Source organism: Siphateles boraxobius, unplaced genomic scaffold (assembly GCF_051911475.1).
Source record: "Siphateles boraxobius isolate OS27281-9 unplaced genomic scaffold, OSU_SipBor_1 19, whole genome shotgun sequence".
NCBI lineage: Eukaryota > Metazoa > Chordata > Actinopteri > Cypriniformes > Leuciscidae > Siphateles > Siphateles boraxobius.
Genome location: NW_027508799.1, coordinates 32,814,884 through 32,830,486, shown reverse-complemented (window position 1 = coordinate 32,830,486; position 15,603 = coordinate 32,814,884). Strand labels below are relative to the sequence as shown.

The 15,603-nt window shown below is 37.4% G+C and overlaps 1 protein-coding gene across 12 annotated transcripts in view; it reads left to right on the top strand.

Annotated features, from left to right (window-relative positions):
- The window catches only part of osbpl8 (oxysterol binding protein-like 8), a 77,485-nt gene that overhangs the window by 33,768 nt on the left and 28,114 nt on the right, over positions 1 to 15,603 (top strand). For 8 of the 12 annotated variants that reach the window (XM_077235051.1, XM_077235057.1, XM_077235052.1 and 5 more), the window contains 2 exons: positions 4,284 to 4,320; positions 8,145 to 8,285. In XM_077235051.1, the coding sequence (XP_077091166.1) occupies positions 4,284 to 4,320; positions 8,145 to 8,285 (178 nt within the window). Of the gene's footprint in view, positions 1 to 4,283; positions 4,321 to 8,144; positions 8,286 to 10,380; positions 10,489 to 15,603 lie in introns of those variants that run through there. The other 4 variants (XM_077235059.1, XM_077235062.1, XM_077235054.1 and 1 more) reach the window with 2 other exon arrangements.

The window sequence follows — 15,603 nt, the reverse complement described above, 5'->3', positions numbered from 1 at the left end:
GCATGAAACATAGTTAAACTTTAAACAAGACCGCTGAGCCGAGTGTCAAAAGCACCTTTAGATTAATCAGTGAGAAAATGTGCATCTGTGAAATATTCGTCCTTAGTCACATCATGCACCTTGAATTACAAAATACTCCTCTGACTGTATTTAGTTAAATAACATTCATTAAGCGCGTTTACATGCACGTTCTTAACCTGATTATGCTTAATAATAAGACTACATGCATGTGTTCGTGTAGTTTTTTATGCACTTTTACATCAAAGTTGATTTTGTTTTTTGGCTCTGCTAGAATAGGTTTTCATGCTTTAATTCAATTCAATTCAAATTTTTTTGTATAGCGCTTTTCACAATTCATATTGTTTCAAAGCAGCTTTACAGAAAGTGCCTTTATTTTAAACTTAAACAAAAATTAATGTAAAATTTTTGCAGTTCCTCTCTTCCCAGTCTGTCAGTAAAGCTGTTTAGTTCCTGTCTCTATGAAGCCCCTCCTTCTGTTAAGCACACTGTGCTCTGATTGGTCGGTTGGATCAGTGTGTTGTGATTGGTCAGTGTTTGGGAAATCTACCGCCCCTTACCATAACCGCCCGTTTCAACACACTACTAACTGACCAGAATTCTGTTGGTTTATTGAAATGCGCATGTGTGATATGTTACAGAAAACCAACCTTTCTGCTAATGTAAGTGCATCCAGACGGAGCGAGTGTTTGTGGTTCTGGAGGAGGAAAGATATAGATCGCAAACTCTGACTTTCTTGACCTAAGCCGTTATAAAAATATGTTCTCATCACGTGCAACCGAAGTAGAAGTGGTGCAGTCACAATACAGCTTATTTATTGAACATCACATCTCACATAACAAATGAGTCTGATACAAGAATGTTTATGATTTGACGTCACTACTGGGAAATATATATATATATATATATATATATATATAATTTTTTTATATATATATGTATATAAAGTATTGTAAACGTGGTTTACCTGCGTTTGCCAGGTTATAGGTTTGCATGTAAACAGGTTAATCCATTTAGCAGATTTTTGAGAGTTATTGTGTGTGTGTGTGTGTGTGTGTGTGTGTGTGTGTGTGTGTGTGTGTGTGTGTGTGTGTGTGTGTGTGTGTGTGTGTGTGTGTGTGTGTGTGTGTGTGTGTGTGTGTGTGTGTGTGTGTGTGTGTGTGTGTGTGTGTGTGTGTGTCATTCATTCATTCATTCATTCCACTATGTGAGTATATTGACTTGAGTGAATGAGTCAAAGATAGGAAGCTCAGGAGAAACCTGCTGATGCAAGGATTGATCGGACCGATGTGCTGGATGCTATTTGGAAGATCATTTGCATCATTTTTGGGCCTTGCACGTTCATTATATATATCTTGCCTAATATGATCATATGTTTAGCTCTGTTTGACCATATGTAAATTCATTTAGCAGAATTATGTTGATTTTTCTCTCATATTTAGTGCTGAAGAGGGATTAAACAGACTCCATGTGGTGTTGGTGATGAGCAATTGCATTGATTCATTCGTCCAGACAGAATCGAGTGTCATTACCATAATTTTGCATCAGACCGGCACCACAGGAGAACTAAATATGTGCCCGGAGAAACCTTGAGAACGTCTGCATTACATCAGCATTTAGTTTGTTCTGCAATCTGAGAATGGACTGACTGACTTCTTTGTGAGTCTGACTTCATACAGTATCATTCAAAAAAAAATTTGTGGTCGTTTTAATTTTTTTATTTTATTTAAAGTCGCTTATGCTCAGCAAGTCTGCATCTATTTATTCAAAAATATAGTAAACAGTAATTTTGTAAAACAGTTTTTTTTAAATGACAGTTTTCTATTTGAATAAATTTTAAAGTGTAATTTATTCCTGATCAGAGCTGAATTTTCAGCATCATTACTCCAGTCTTCAGTGTCACATGATCCTTCAGAAATCATTCTGATATGATGATTTGCTGCTCAAGAAACATTTCTGATTATTAGGTCATGATCAGTGTTGAAAACAGTTATGATGCTTCATATTTGTGTGAAAACCATGATACATTTTTATCAGGATATGATTTTTTTTTAAAAGAGCATTCATTTGAAATCAAAAGCTTCGGTAACATTATGGTTAATGTTATAGTTAACATCTTTACTGTCACTTTTAAACAGTTTAATGCATCCTTGGTAAATGAAAGTATTCATTTCTGTAAAAAAGAAAAAAAGCTAAATGTAATGTGAATGGTATGTATGACTGAGTCACAGCATATGTATATTTTTAGGTGCACTCTGCAGTTTGTAATAAAACTTTGACCTCTAAATAAATGTTCAGTGTTTTTTTTTTTAAATCGGTTTGAAATAATGTACGCTCACATGAGAGGAAGACTCCAGTCATAAAAGACTTTAAAAAAAACGTTTCATTCACATGGTAATGAGCCGGCATCACATGACCAGCTGAATAATACTTGCACTATCTTGCTAACCGTCTTATTATCGGACACTTTTGCTCACTGAATAAATAAAAGAGGGCTGGCTTTGAATCGTGGCATTGATTACCGAAACGCTTTTGCTTGATGCATGTGGCAAATCTGCCAAATCAATGCACCTTTTTAATATTCGAATATTATCAAATTGAAATATTCACAAAGTCTTAAGGAGAAATGTCCCATCATTTTGTAGTCTAGAAGATAGCCTAATGAAAATAGTCATGGTTTGGTTAATTGATGGTCACTACAGTGTATGGCAAACTTTTGAGGCCTTCAGAATCATCAGGAAGTTGTTGCATCTGGTAGTTTTATCACAGTGAATTTTGTGAGGGCGTCAGGAAGCAGAATAGACATGGGCAGTAACATCAACACAGATGCTGGAAGCTTCTTGCAGGAGGAAGCGGAGCAGACATTGAGTTGTTTAAGGATTATCGAACAGATGCTTTCCCGGCTGTGCAATGAAAACATGCCGTTATTCATGTTAGAAACACGTTTTGATAAGAATGGCTTCTGTTGATCTCATTGGCTGAGCTGGAGAATGGGATACGGTACTCTACTATAGTACTAGTAGTGCAGTTTGTGTATTGTATATTTTAGCTTTCATATCTTCTTCTTACATTAAATATCCAGATGACCTACTGCAATTGCCTGAAGTATAGACTTTGGGGCAAAAACTTTATACAATCAGTGTTGTTTTAGTATTATTACATAGCCTACTATTATAGTATTTATTAATATTTTGAATTGGCTTTCGGTTATATATTTTCAGTTTAGTCATTTTTTTATGCTTTTTGAAATCTTAAGAAGTTTTTGATTTTTTTTATATTTCTATTTAGCTTTAACTAAACTAAAATTATTATTTCAGTTTTAGTAATTCTATTACTTCAACTTTTTATTCAGTTAGCTGCCTGGTTGTTATTTATTTATTTATTATTATTACTTTATTTTAGTGATCATCAAACTAGCTTTAGTTTTTGTTAACAGTAACAACACTGCCCACAATTAAAAGTGAAAGAGGCTTTTGGATTGATTCTGTGTTTTATATCCTTAATCCCAGTAATGCTGAAACAGCTTTGATACTGTCATAAGTGGTCAAACATCATAAATCCTTGAGCTTTTCAATCCGCTCTAACTGTTGTTAAATTATATTTGTACAGAGCTAAAATATTTTAACAGATTAGATAGGCTGGTTTATCGTTAATTCAGACAGACGGACATGATTAGACTAGTTAGTTGAATGCCAAATATGTTCTTTTTGATTATGCAAGCAAATGAACAGCAATCATCATGTTTTGAGGTGTCATTCATGCTCATTAACATGAACAGGTTCTGTAGGTTTAATTCAATTACACCCATCCAGCGCAGCTCTGAAATCTTTATTAATCAAAAAATAACCTACATGACCTCAAACCTGCTTCATTTGCCAATTACTGTCTCAAGTGTATATGTTGTACTGTGATTGACAGAAGTGCCGACCAATTAGAATCCCAGAGCTATCATTTGTGCTAATCCACATCGTCGCGTGTGTGTGTGTGTGTGTGTGTGTGTGTGTGTGTGCTTAGTGTCTGTTCAGTTTGATTTTGTTGCCAGTGTCTTATGCGACATTGTGTTTGTCATTTTTAACTAATGCTGCTTTTCTTTTTTCCCCTGTTTGTCTTTTTTTGTCCTTTTGTCCCATCTCGTCTTTCTGTCTGCTGCCAACGTGTCCCAACGCACAAAATCTCACCAACACCAAAACCAACACTGCCTGACGGACCCTTGATGTGTGTGTGTGTGTGTGTGTGTGTGTGTGTGTGTGTCTCTGTGTGTTCAGCATCATGCAGAGAGCAGAGAGAACCCTGTCACCGCAGGTAAGAAGCTGACATTCATCTGTCTCTGTGTGTGTGTGTGTGTGTGTGTGTGTGTGTGTGTGTGTTCAGGTTAACCCTACATTTTGGGGATAAAATGTCCCCACAAAGATGGCAATATCTGAAGTCCTTGTGGCAAAATTTTTTGGTCCTCATGAGTAAAACAGCTTATAAATCATACAAAAAGATGTTTTTTTTAAAATGTTTGTGTTCGTGTATATATATATAAGTGCTATCAAACGATTCAAATATTTAATCGCGTTTAATCGCATTAATGTCATAGTTAACTCGCAATTAATCGCACATTTTTTATCTATTATAAATGTCCCTTGATTTCTTTTTGTCCCATTATTTTTTTCTCATTTTAATGCTCTTATCAACATGGAAAAGTGAATCTGCAGTAAGTTTGTTCTTGTTGTGGTATCCATGTGCTTCTGTCTGAAGTCATCCATTTAATATACAATAAACAATTATGTGTGTAATAAATAATAGTGTTCAGTAATTATTTGAATGAAACCTAAACATGCATTTAAAATGAAAATAAATATATACATATATTTTAATTGAAATAAAAATAAATACAGTAAATACTCGTCAAAGTCGTCGCTTGGCTCAGTTCACAACTACAAAACACACAGATCACTTTCGTCTTGTCAATGGAACCATTTGGTAACTTTTTAAAAGTAAACTTTCCATTCAGAATCTTATTGGCATCCATTTCGGCGTCTCGCGCTCGCCATCCACTCAAAACCTAACATTAGCCCAAACAAGTGTGTGTGTGGTGCCTGTTGTTTTGTTTCCGGTCTAGCTAGATCCGGTTTGGTGTTGTAGCTTTTCTAACGTTACTAGTTGTTGCAACAGCATGTGATAAAAACGGCAAGGTTTGCTATGGCAAAAAGAACGTTAATCTCGCGATAAAAAAATTGATGCCGTTATGGGCATCAATGGGTTTGTGTTAACGCCGTTAATAACGCGTTTAACTGACAGCACTAATATATATACGTATATATACTTTTTTTTTTCGGGGGGGGGGGGGGGGGGGGTTGTGTGTGTGTGTGTGTGTGAGAGAGAGAGAGTGTTAAACAAATTCGGAAGAATGATTGGAAATAAAATTTAATTGAAAAAAAAATCATTTAAAATTGATGTAACATTTATTATACATAATTTCAATAATGTACCATGCAATTTTATTATGTATACATTTATAATTTTATGTATAAATAGTATTTATTATTTATTTAAAATAATTTGGTATTATGCCAAACACATTTTCTGTATGTGTGTGTGTATATATATATTTATTTGTATTAAAAGCACCTGCTGTAAGATGTCATTTAGAAAACAAAAAAATATTTTATCAGCTCTCACTTCTCAGGACATTCAGCATGTCTCTGATGAGTTAACATGCTAATGCACTGATTAAACACGTTCAGATGTATATTAGAGTCAAACTGGTTCTTGTATTTATGGATGTTATGCAAATCCACAGATATCCAAAAGTAAACACCTTTGGATGTGTCAAAGAACGGTAGAGATGTAGAAATGAGAGTTTATTCGGATCATAATATAGATCAAGATGACTTGTATAAGATGTTTTATGTGTTCTCATTTCTTACATGGCTGTTTGGTTAAAAGGCTCAGTCATTAGTAATTCGTAATTAGTAATTTCACAGTTTCAGTGATGATGGTAAAATATTCAGATTTCATCTCAAACAAGCATCTCTAATGAATGATTAGCATAAAAATGATTCAGCTTTGTCGGCTCAGCTTCTCTTTTACTTTTTTAATCACATTAAGGTGATTGTGTGTGTGTGCGTGCTCGTGCGTGTGTGCGTGCGCGAGTGTGTGTGTGTGTGTTATGTACGTATTCACAAGAAGCTTGTGTTATTTCCCCTACACATTTTGCACTGCGTCATTGGAGGTTTTGATGTGCATTTAATTTTCACAGCTGAAGACGTGCACAAACACAATCATTAACGGCAATCTTGTTGCAGTGATAAAATTAATAATAGTATGACAGATGAGAGTTTTAGCACAATACCATGTAATAATTTTGCCTGTTTTTACTCTGTGCATTGGCCACTAGAGGGAGCGCTGTACAACAAAATGTGCATCTCGGAGTCAGACAGCAAAAAAAAAATAAGGCTTTTTGGTGTATCCAACTCAAAGCGATTTCATTTCTTTTGTCATTTGAAATCAAAAAAATCACAGTGTTTAAATCCGATTAAGGCAAGATACCTTAAGAATAGATCAAGAATTGGGTATATATATATATAAAAAACTCCTAGATTTCACAATACTTCCCCTATTAAATTTCAAACATTTTTGTACTAGTTTTCTGAAATGCAAATGCAGCATTATCTAATTAAATATACACTCATTTGGATTTTTTTCTCTTTTTATCACTCCATAAATCAGAAAATATTGTCAACAGCCAGAAAAAAAATCACCCTGTTTTTAGGAATTAAATCAGGCAAATGATATATGTACTGTCCCCTCACAATTATCCTAATTTATAGACCAGCAAAACGATTTTTTCTCCGAACTCCATGAACTGCTAACATTAGCTTGTGCTCCATCGTCCCAAGTAATCTTGTTCGGTGACTTTAACATCCACGCCGACACTCCCTGTTCTAATAATACTCAGTTAAACACTGTTTTGCTCTCTGTAATTACAGTGTTATGGTTTCTGTGTGTATTCGACTTGGACTCATGTCTTGGACTTGGCAAATGTCTACTGTCCATTTAACTGATTATGTTGGAAATGACTGTCTTTTCTTTACTGTTATTGTGAAGCGTCATTGAGCCTGGGAAAGGCACTATACAAATTAAACATTATTATTATGTTAAATGAAATCTTCAGACTTCAAATAGATTGTGTATTAAACACTCAAATGTTTATATAAAAAAAAATTGGTAACACTTTACAATAAGGTTCATTAGTTAACATTAGTATTATTTAACACTAGAATGAACAATAGTTCTACAGCATTTATTAATCTTAGTTAATGTTTATTTCAACATTTACTAATACAATATTGAAATCAAAGGTTGTATTTGTTAACATTAGTTAATGCACTGTGAACTTAACATGAACAAACAATAAACAGCTGTATTTTTAGAAACTAATGTTAACAAAGATTAACTAATAAAGTAACAAATGTTTTGATCATTGTTAGTTCAAACACAATCTTACTGAAAGCTCACTTTTTGAGATATCAGCCTAAAATTTGAAGCACAACTTGTTCAGATTTTTGACTTTGATTTTCTTGCAGTTTTAGAGTCCACCACGTTTTGAAAATATATATTTTATATAAAATATGAATAATTTAATTTTTACATTGTACATTTTCATAAACTCAAACTTCTATAACTTTTTTTCTGTTTCACTTTCTTGATTTATTTCACTTCTACACAAATTTGCCAAATGTCTTCTTTAAAACAAGACCAATCTTACATCTATATTCCAATATATTCTTGAATTATAACCATTTAAGTTCGGGAATGTGCATTTTCATGACTATTCAAAAAGGGGGGGGGTGACACTTAAAGGGTTAATACATTAACTAATGTTAACTAATGAACCTTATTGTAAACTGTTACCATTTTTTTCATTTCTTCTTTCCTGTAGACTGAACAAATAAACATGTAATGAAAAGCCAAATAGTCCAAAATCTCAAAATTGACCAGTGCATAATTTTTTTTAATTGCCTTAAAACAAGATTTTACACAATTTTAAAAAATGGTGTGTAGTGTGAAAACCATCCACTGATTCAGCGTTCAGTTGTTTCATAAATGCATCTTCTGTCCCTGTTATTTTTCCTTAGCTGCCTTAATGCCCAGTGATGATGCGGCGCTTCTGACCCCGGGAAGGATGAGTCAGCGTGGGAAGGAGGCGGGGCTTCACACGCCCAGTAAAGACCAGCTCACAAGCCCCTCCCTCAGCCCGGGCGTCAGCTACACACACGGTAAGAGAACACACACACCACCACCACAGCTGCGGACACATGGGTTTCCCCCAGAAGTCTCTATGGGCTGAAGGCTCTGTGGTCAGTTTGACCGAAACCTTTTGAAGGTCGCATCTGCATGAAAGTGGAAATCTGATCTCAGACCAGTTCAGTTTACAGGTTACATTTCCCTGGTTACATCAGCTGTAAAGTGGTTTGAGAGGTAAAAAATCAATCACTTTATTGTCATTACAGCAACATGACGTGTACAGGTGGTGCAGTCTCCACAGCATGATGTATAGGATAAATGCACAATATATGCAAAGTGCACAATAGTGTACAGTAGCAAACAATGCATACAATACAATATTACACTATACATAGAGCACGAGGACATCTAGTTAAAGTAATCGTCACAGTACAAAAATTCATTGCAAAGAAGTTAACTTTTTTCTAAAAGGTTTTGAAAACAACAGTAGATCATGCATAATGGGAAGTACCAGAAGGAAAGTCAGTTCTGATTTCAGTCTTGACTTTAACACTTTCTAAGTAACACAGTTCCTAAAGTCATGCAAATCAAATCAAGCAATTAAGGAATGGTAAATTGCAATTTTGAAAATGTCACAGAAATGTTCTGTAGTGAATATTTCTGGTTACACTTTGCGCTATTTTATTGGCAAGATGTGACTCTTTGAGCAATTCCTTCATTGACAATGACAGTTTGAATGAGGAAAGCAATATATTTGTCTTAGTATCCTTTCAATTGTTATGGGGATTAGTAAGCCAACATTATTATATAAAATATTAATTGTTGAATAATAATAGCCATTACAAACTTTGTATTTAATATATATTATTAAATAAGTTGTATTTTCGATACCTTTTAAATCTGTAATTTGAGTAAAAAAAAAAACAACTACAAAAAATATTTTTTAGTGCAAGCAAGCCTTTATATTGGAATCCTGTTTTCTCCATTAGTCTTTTAATAAGAATCGTATAAGAAGTTCATGCACTCTTTCTATTCGCTCTTCTCATGTCTCTTCTCATGTAGGGCTTTGTTAATGTTCCCATACTTAAAGTTGCCATAGTCATTGCCTACTTTGCACGTGTTTCACTTTATTTGTACCATTTTGTTTTATTAGTATATTTTGATTTATCTATTTATCCTTTTTTAGGGTTTGAGAGATAATTAAGATATTGTTTGATAATAGTAGTCCTTGAAAACCAAAAAAGTAGTGCAAAAGATGCTAGACCCTGACAGTCCTGTGGGGTCAAAGTTCAAGCTCACTAATGTGGAGTGCCCATGTGATCGCCATAATCCCTGTGTCATTTACAGCCACCTATGATACACACACACACATTCCAGTCTCACATCTGTACACCGCAGTTATTAATGTTTTCAGAGGATTTGGCTTTTATAATGATGATTTTAATCTGATTAAATGCACCGCATTCCTGTTTGTAGAGCTTGTTGTGGTCCCTGATTCAAGCACTCACGTTTGGAGCGTCACAACAGTTGTTTTTAATGGTTCTGGAAGGCTTGACACTAACACACACACACCATCACATCTGCACAAAACCATTCAGTTCCTTCGAACCCTCTCGCATCATGTCAGGTCTCCATAGCAACAGCAATTGCACTTTGCCATTCTTTTGAAAGCCCATTCAGCCTCTCCTTTATATTCTCGGATGAATCACGGCAGTTTGGGTGTGTTCTGATGATTACAGATGTATAGAAAGTTTCATTGTGAGTTCATCCTGCAGATGTGGGCCACGTTTCACTCAATTATTCACCAGCAACCCGACACGAGACGCAGCTTTCTCCCAGTGAGAACACAACAGGAATAGCATCAGTGCACCAACTGAGATGCACACAAATCCTCTTTACTGGCCTTCTTACTCTGTTTGAGACAAGAGCATGTGTGCTTGGCCTGGATTTATTGGATTACAGCCCATCAGTAAATGTGGTTAATATGCACACACAGCATGCAGCTCAGCCAATCAGAAGTTGCTTTTCCTAGATGTTCCGTCACTGTGGCCAATCAGACGCAGGGAAATTTGCATATGGGAGGTCAGGTGTAAGCATGCTTTTCACATTTCGTCTACTGTCTGGGAATATTATGGCAGCTCTGTGAACCAATGAATGTTTGATTGTCAATGGAGAGGGTTGGACGTAAACATTTTTTGTATGAATGACTTGTATATTAATCTTCCTGCACACAAGGCAAGTACTTAGCTAGTGCTAGTACTCTAATGCTTAGTATAATTTTTTCATGTTGTTTGTTTGTATAGTTATAGCCTCCTTTGCCTGCAATGGTACCTGGTGAGAACAGAATTCAAGTTTTAGTGTACATTAGTAAATGTACTCCTTAAAATGTCATAAAGTGATTTTGTGGTGGAGTATTTCAACTTGAAGATGACCGATGAGATTGGTTTCTTGAGGATATTAGTTGTCTGAGCGATTTGTTTAGTAGAATTAAATGTTGTCTGACTCATAACGCTTATTTGTTAGGCTGGTAATCCAGGCTCATAGCCGGATTGAATAAGGCTTCCAGTGGCTTCCAAACCAGAAGACTTTAGCACCATTAGTGCATTGACCAGGTCTCAAACACATGCTGTCGGAAAGCATCATATTTGTTGCTTTTGCTTATTTTATCACTCATTTGGAGTCGTATATTTGAGCTTCTTTGTCTAGGTTCAACCAGCGTCATGAGGTGCATCCTGGGATGCTCTTTAAACAATACTGAAGTTCAAATATGGTGGGCACTTGTTGGCTGCAATTGTATTTTTTTTTATTTACAATTTATATCTTATCTATTTTTTTAGGGATGCACAATACATCTGCTCTAGTGGTTATCAGCTGATTTTACAGTGTTTTTCAATGTCGGTCACTATCGGTCAATATTGCATATATCAGCTGATGTGCTTGTTTAATACATTTAGATTACTGTCATCTAAGGATCGCGTAAACTATAGTCAACCACTAGTTACAGCCACAAGCACAGTTATAGGATTCTCTGAATCATCTTTGTGAATAGTACAGTGGTCTGAATCATTAACCGCTCGGCTGCTGACACTAATACAATAGTTCAGTTTAACCTACTGAGTTACTCATTTAGTTGAGTGGGAAAGAGTTCAAACCGTCACTGTTTTTCTTGCGGAGATCGGTTTCACATGAGGAATTCCCACACCTGCTCAGGTTACTACAAAAACTCTCTCACACACTGACTGTTGCAGGGAAGGAAGCACAGATAACACACTACTGAGCAAATTAATTGAGCTCCATGAATGTAGCTCAAAATAAGATACAAAGGGTTTAGGAATTAAAGGAACAGACTGCACTTGAGTACAAATCAGGTGGCTTTTTATGGAAAAGATTAACATGGTGTTGACCTCGGGTGTTTTTCCACATAGTTTACTATATGTGTGTGTGTGTGGGTCAGATGGTCTGACATCCCCGTCCACAGTGGATAAACAGATCCTCGTCCCCAGAGGAATGTCTCCAGATCCATGACTGCCGTCATAAGCGCACAGCTTACGACTCAGAGCTAAAGTGGGCATGTTTTCTCCAATCTTTGGCTATAGGAACATCGCCTCCCATGTTTGATTGTGCTTTACGGATTAGTAGCCAAGATACCTGCTGAAATTAGCCGTTGACTCACCCGCCATATCACTTAATTCAGAGACACAATCAGCCCGTAAAGACTCTCCTGATGGGCACAAGACCAAATGGCTAGAGTGTAGTAAACAGCTCAACAGCCAAATTTCTGAATCCGATGGATTGATGAATAGATGGACATTAGGGTGGATGGATGAATGGATCAGTAGATACATTGATGGATAGATATATCTGTAGATACATAGATGGATGATAGATTGATTGATAGATCTGTAGATGCATTGATGGATAGATTGATCTGTAGATACATAGACAGATAGATGGACAGACAGATTGATAGATAGATCTGTAGATACATGGACAGATAGATGGATAGACAGATTGATAGATAGATCTGTAGATACATGGATGGATAGATAGACAGACAGACAGGTCGGTAAATAGACTGGTTGGTCAGTCTAGAGAGAGAGAGAGAGAGAGAGAGAGGTCTCAGGTTGTTAAATGCTGCTCAAATAAAGCATAACTTCCATTCAGCACTGGATAATGAGCAATAGGCTTTGAATTATACATCCACCAGAGCATCTTAATAAGTTATGTTAATCAGGGCATCATTCACAGCCATCCTGCTGTCTCATCCGTTAGACTGTTGCCTAGCAACTTCAGAGTGACATCAGCAAGACTCTGGGAGGAATGCTCTGATTGGTTAAGATGCCCAGTGTGAATTATGATGGGATAGACAAAAAGATGAATCTGTAGTGTTTAAAAGCCTCTTGAACTGCTTTATCCTTTACTTTGATTCATCTGGAGCTCTTCTCCAGTTCACTGACCAAAAACAGGTTGAATTTACACAAGCTGTACCGAGAAACAGACAGAGCTTCACAGCCTGTGGCCAACTCAACCTCCTGCAAGTTTATTGTTGGCATTTCACTTCAAGCAAACAGCTTCTAAATTGACTCGAAGAAAATCACTTTCCCCCCTTTGGATCCTAGTGTGACTAAGATTGTTTAAGACAGCTTGTTAGGGCTGTTTTGCATATTATCATCATAGTTGGGTTCAGGGATTCAAACTAATTCCCTATACTAGGGTATCTTTGACTGGCTTATCTAGATTTTATGCATATGTATATTTAATTAGTGGTGCTTGCTCATGTAGAGCTTAGGTTAGTGATTTGAAAAGCACCAAGCTTTAAGTATTAAATTTCACCATGTGATGTTTCTTATTGTCTGTTACTTTAAGTCAATGATGCTTGATTGGAAAAGTTAGCATTGTAACCTAAGTGTAAGACTATGGTAAGTTTGATTTAGTACAGTATAAAACCTTTGAGCTTTATGAAAGGCTCGTGAGAGATGTATGTATATGCGGCTGTATCTTGGCCGTATGAGATTTGACGGTGTGATCAGGTTAGATGTGTGTCTGCATCCGGAAATGGCGATGGCTTGGTTCTGTTTTCACCAGCGCTGTCAGCAAAGACTGTTTAAGGAGGAGACGTGAATGTGTTTTAGATATTCAGCTACAGTATCCTTCATTAAGCATTCTCTCTGAGAGAGCCGCAATACAGGATCTCTGAAATAGAAAATGTGATCCGAGTCATAATCACAAAAATATAGAAACATACACTGATTCAGTCATTAAGTGAATCTGACAAAGGCTTATTAATATGTTTTAAGAACAAGTCATATTTCAAATTATATTTTGCATACATGTATAAACTGTGCTTTTGCATTTATCAATCCATCCCTTTATCCATCAATCCATCCCTGTATCCATCCATCCATCCCTTTATCCATCCATCCCTTTATCCATCCATCCATCCCTGTATCCATCCATCCATCCCTTTATCCATCCATCCCTTTATCCATCCATCCATCCCTGTATCCATCCATCCCTGTATCCATCCATCCCTTTATCCATCCATCCATCCCTGTATCCATCCATCCCTTTATCCATCCATCCCTTTATCCATCATCCATCCCTGTATGATGCCATCCCTGTATCCATCCATCCCTTTATCCATCCATCCCTTTATCCATCCATCCCTTTATCCATCATCCATCCCTGTATCCATCCATCCCTGTATCCATCATCCCTGTATCCATCCATCCCTGTATCCATTCATCACTTTATCCATCTATCCCTTTATCCATCATCCATCCCTGTATCCATCCATCCCTGTATCCATCCATCCCTTTATCCATCCATCCCTTTATCCATCCATCCCTGTATCCATCCATCCCTTTATCCATCCATCCCTTTATCCATCATCCATCCATGTATCCATCCCTGTATCCCCATATCCATCCATCCCTGTATCCATCCCTGTATCATCCATCCCTGCATCCATCCCTGTATCCATCCATCCATCCCTTTACCATCCATTCATCCCTGTATCCATCCATCCATCCATCCATCCCTGTATCCATCCATCCCTGTATCCATCCATCCATCACTGTATCATCCATCCCTGCATCCATCCATCCATCCCCATATCCATCCATCCCTGTATCATCCATCCCTGTATCCATCCATCCATCCCTTTACCATCCATCCATCCCTGTATCCATCTATCCCTGTATCCATCCATCCATCCCTATATCCATCCATCCTTTTATGCACCCATCCCTCTATCCATCCATCCCTGTATCCATCCATCCCTTTATCCATCATTCATCCCTGTATCCATCCATCCATCCCTGTATCCATCCATCCCTGTATCCATCCATCCCTTTATCCATCATCCATCCCTGTATCCATCCATCCCATATGCATCCATCCATCCCCATATCCATCCATCCCTGTATCCATCCATCCATCCCCATATCCATCCATCCCTGTAGCCATCCATCCATCCATCCCCATATCCATCCATCCATCCCTGTATCCATCCATTCCTTTATCCATCCATCCCTCTATCCATCATCCATCCCCATATCCATCCATCCATCCCTGTATCCATCCATTCCTTTATCCATCCATCCCTTTATCCATCATCCATCCCTGTATCCATTCATCCATCCCTGTATCCATCCATCCCTGTATCCATCCATCCATCCCCATATCCATCCATCCCTTTATCCATCCATCCCTTTATCCATCATCCATCCCTGTATCCATCCATCCATCCGTGTATCCATCCATCCCTGTATCCATCCATCCATCCCCATATCCATCCATCCCTTTATCCATCAACCATCCCTGTATCCATCCATCCCCATATCCACCCATCTCTGTATCCATCCATCCCCATATCCATCCATCCCTGTATCCATCCATCCCCATATCTATCCATCCCTGTATCCATCCATCCCCATACCCATCCATCCCTTTATCCATCCATCCCTTTATCCATCATCCAACCCTGTATCCATCCATCCATCCATCCCTGTATCCATCCATCCCTGTATCAATCCATCCATCCCCATATCCATCCATCCCTTTATCCATCATCCATTCCTGTATCCATCCATCCCCATATCCATCCATCCATCCATCCCCATATCCATCCATCCCTGTATCCATCCATCCATCCCCACATCCATCCATCCCTGTATCCATCCATCCATCCCCATATCCATCCATCCCTGTATCCATCCATCCATCCTTATATCCATCCATCCCTTTATCCATCATCCATCCCTGTATCCATCCATCCCCATATCCATCCATCCCTGTATCCATCCATCCATCCCCATATCCATCCATCCATCCATCCCTGAATCCATC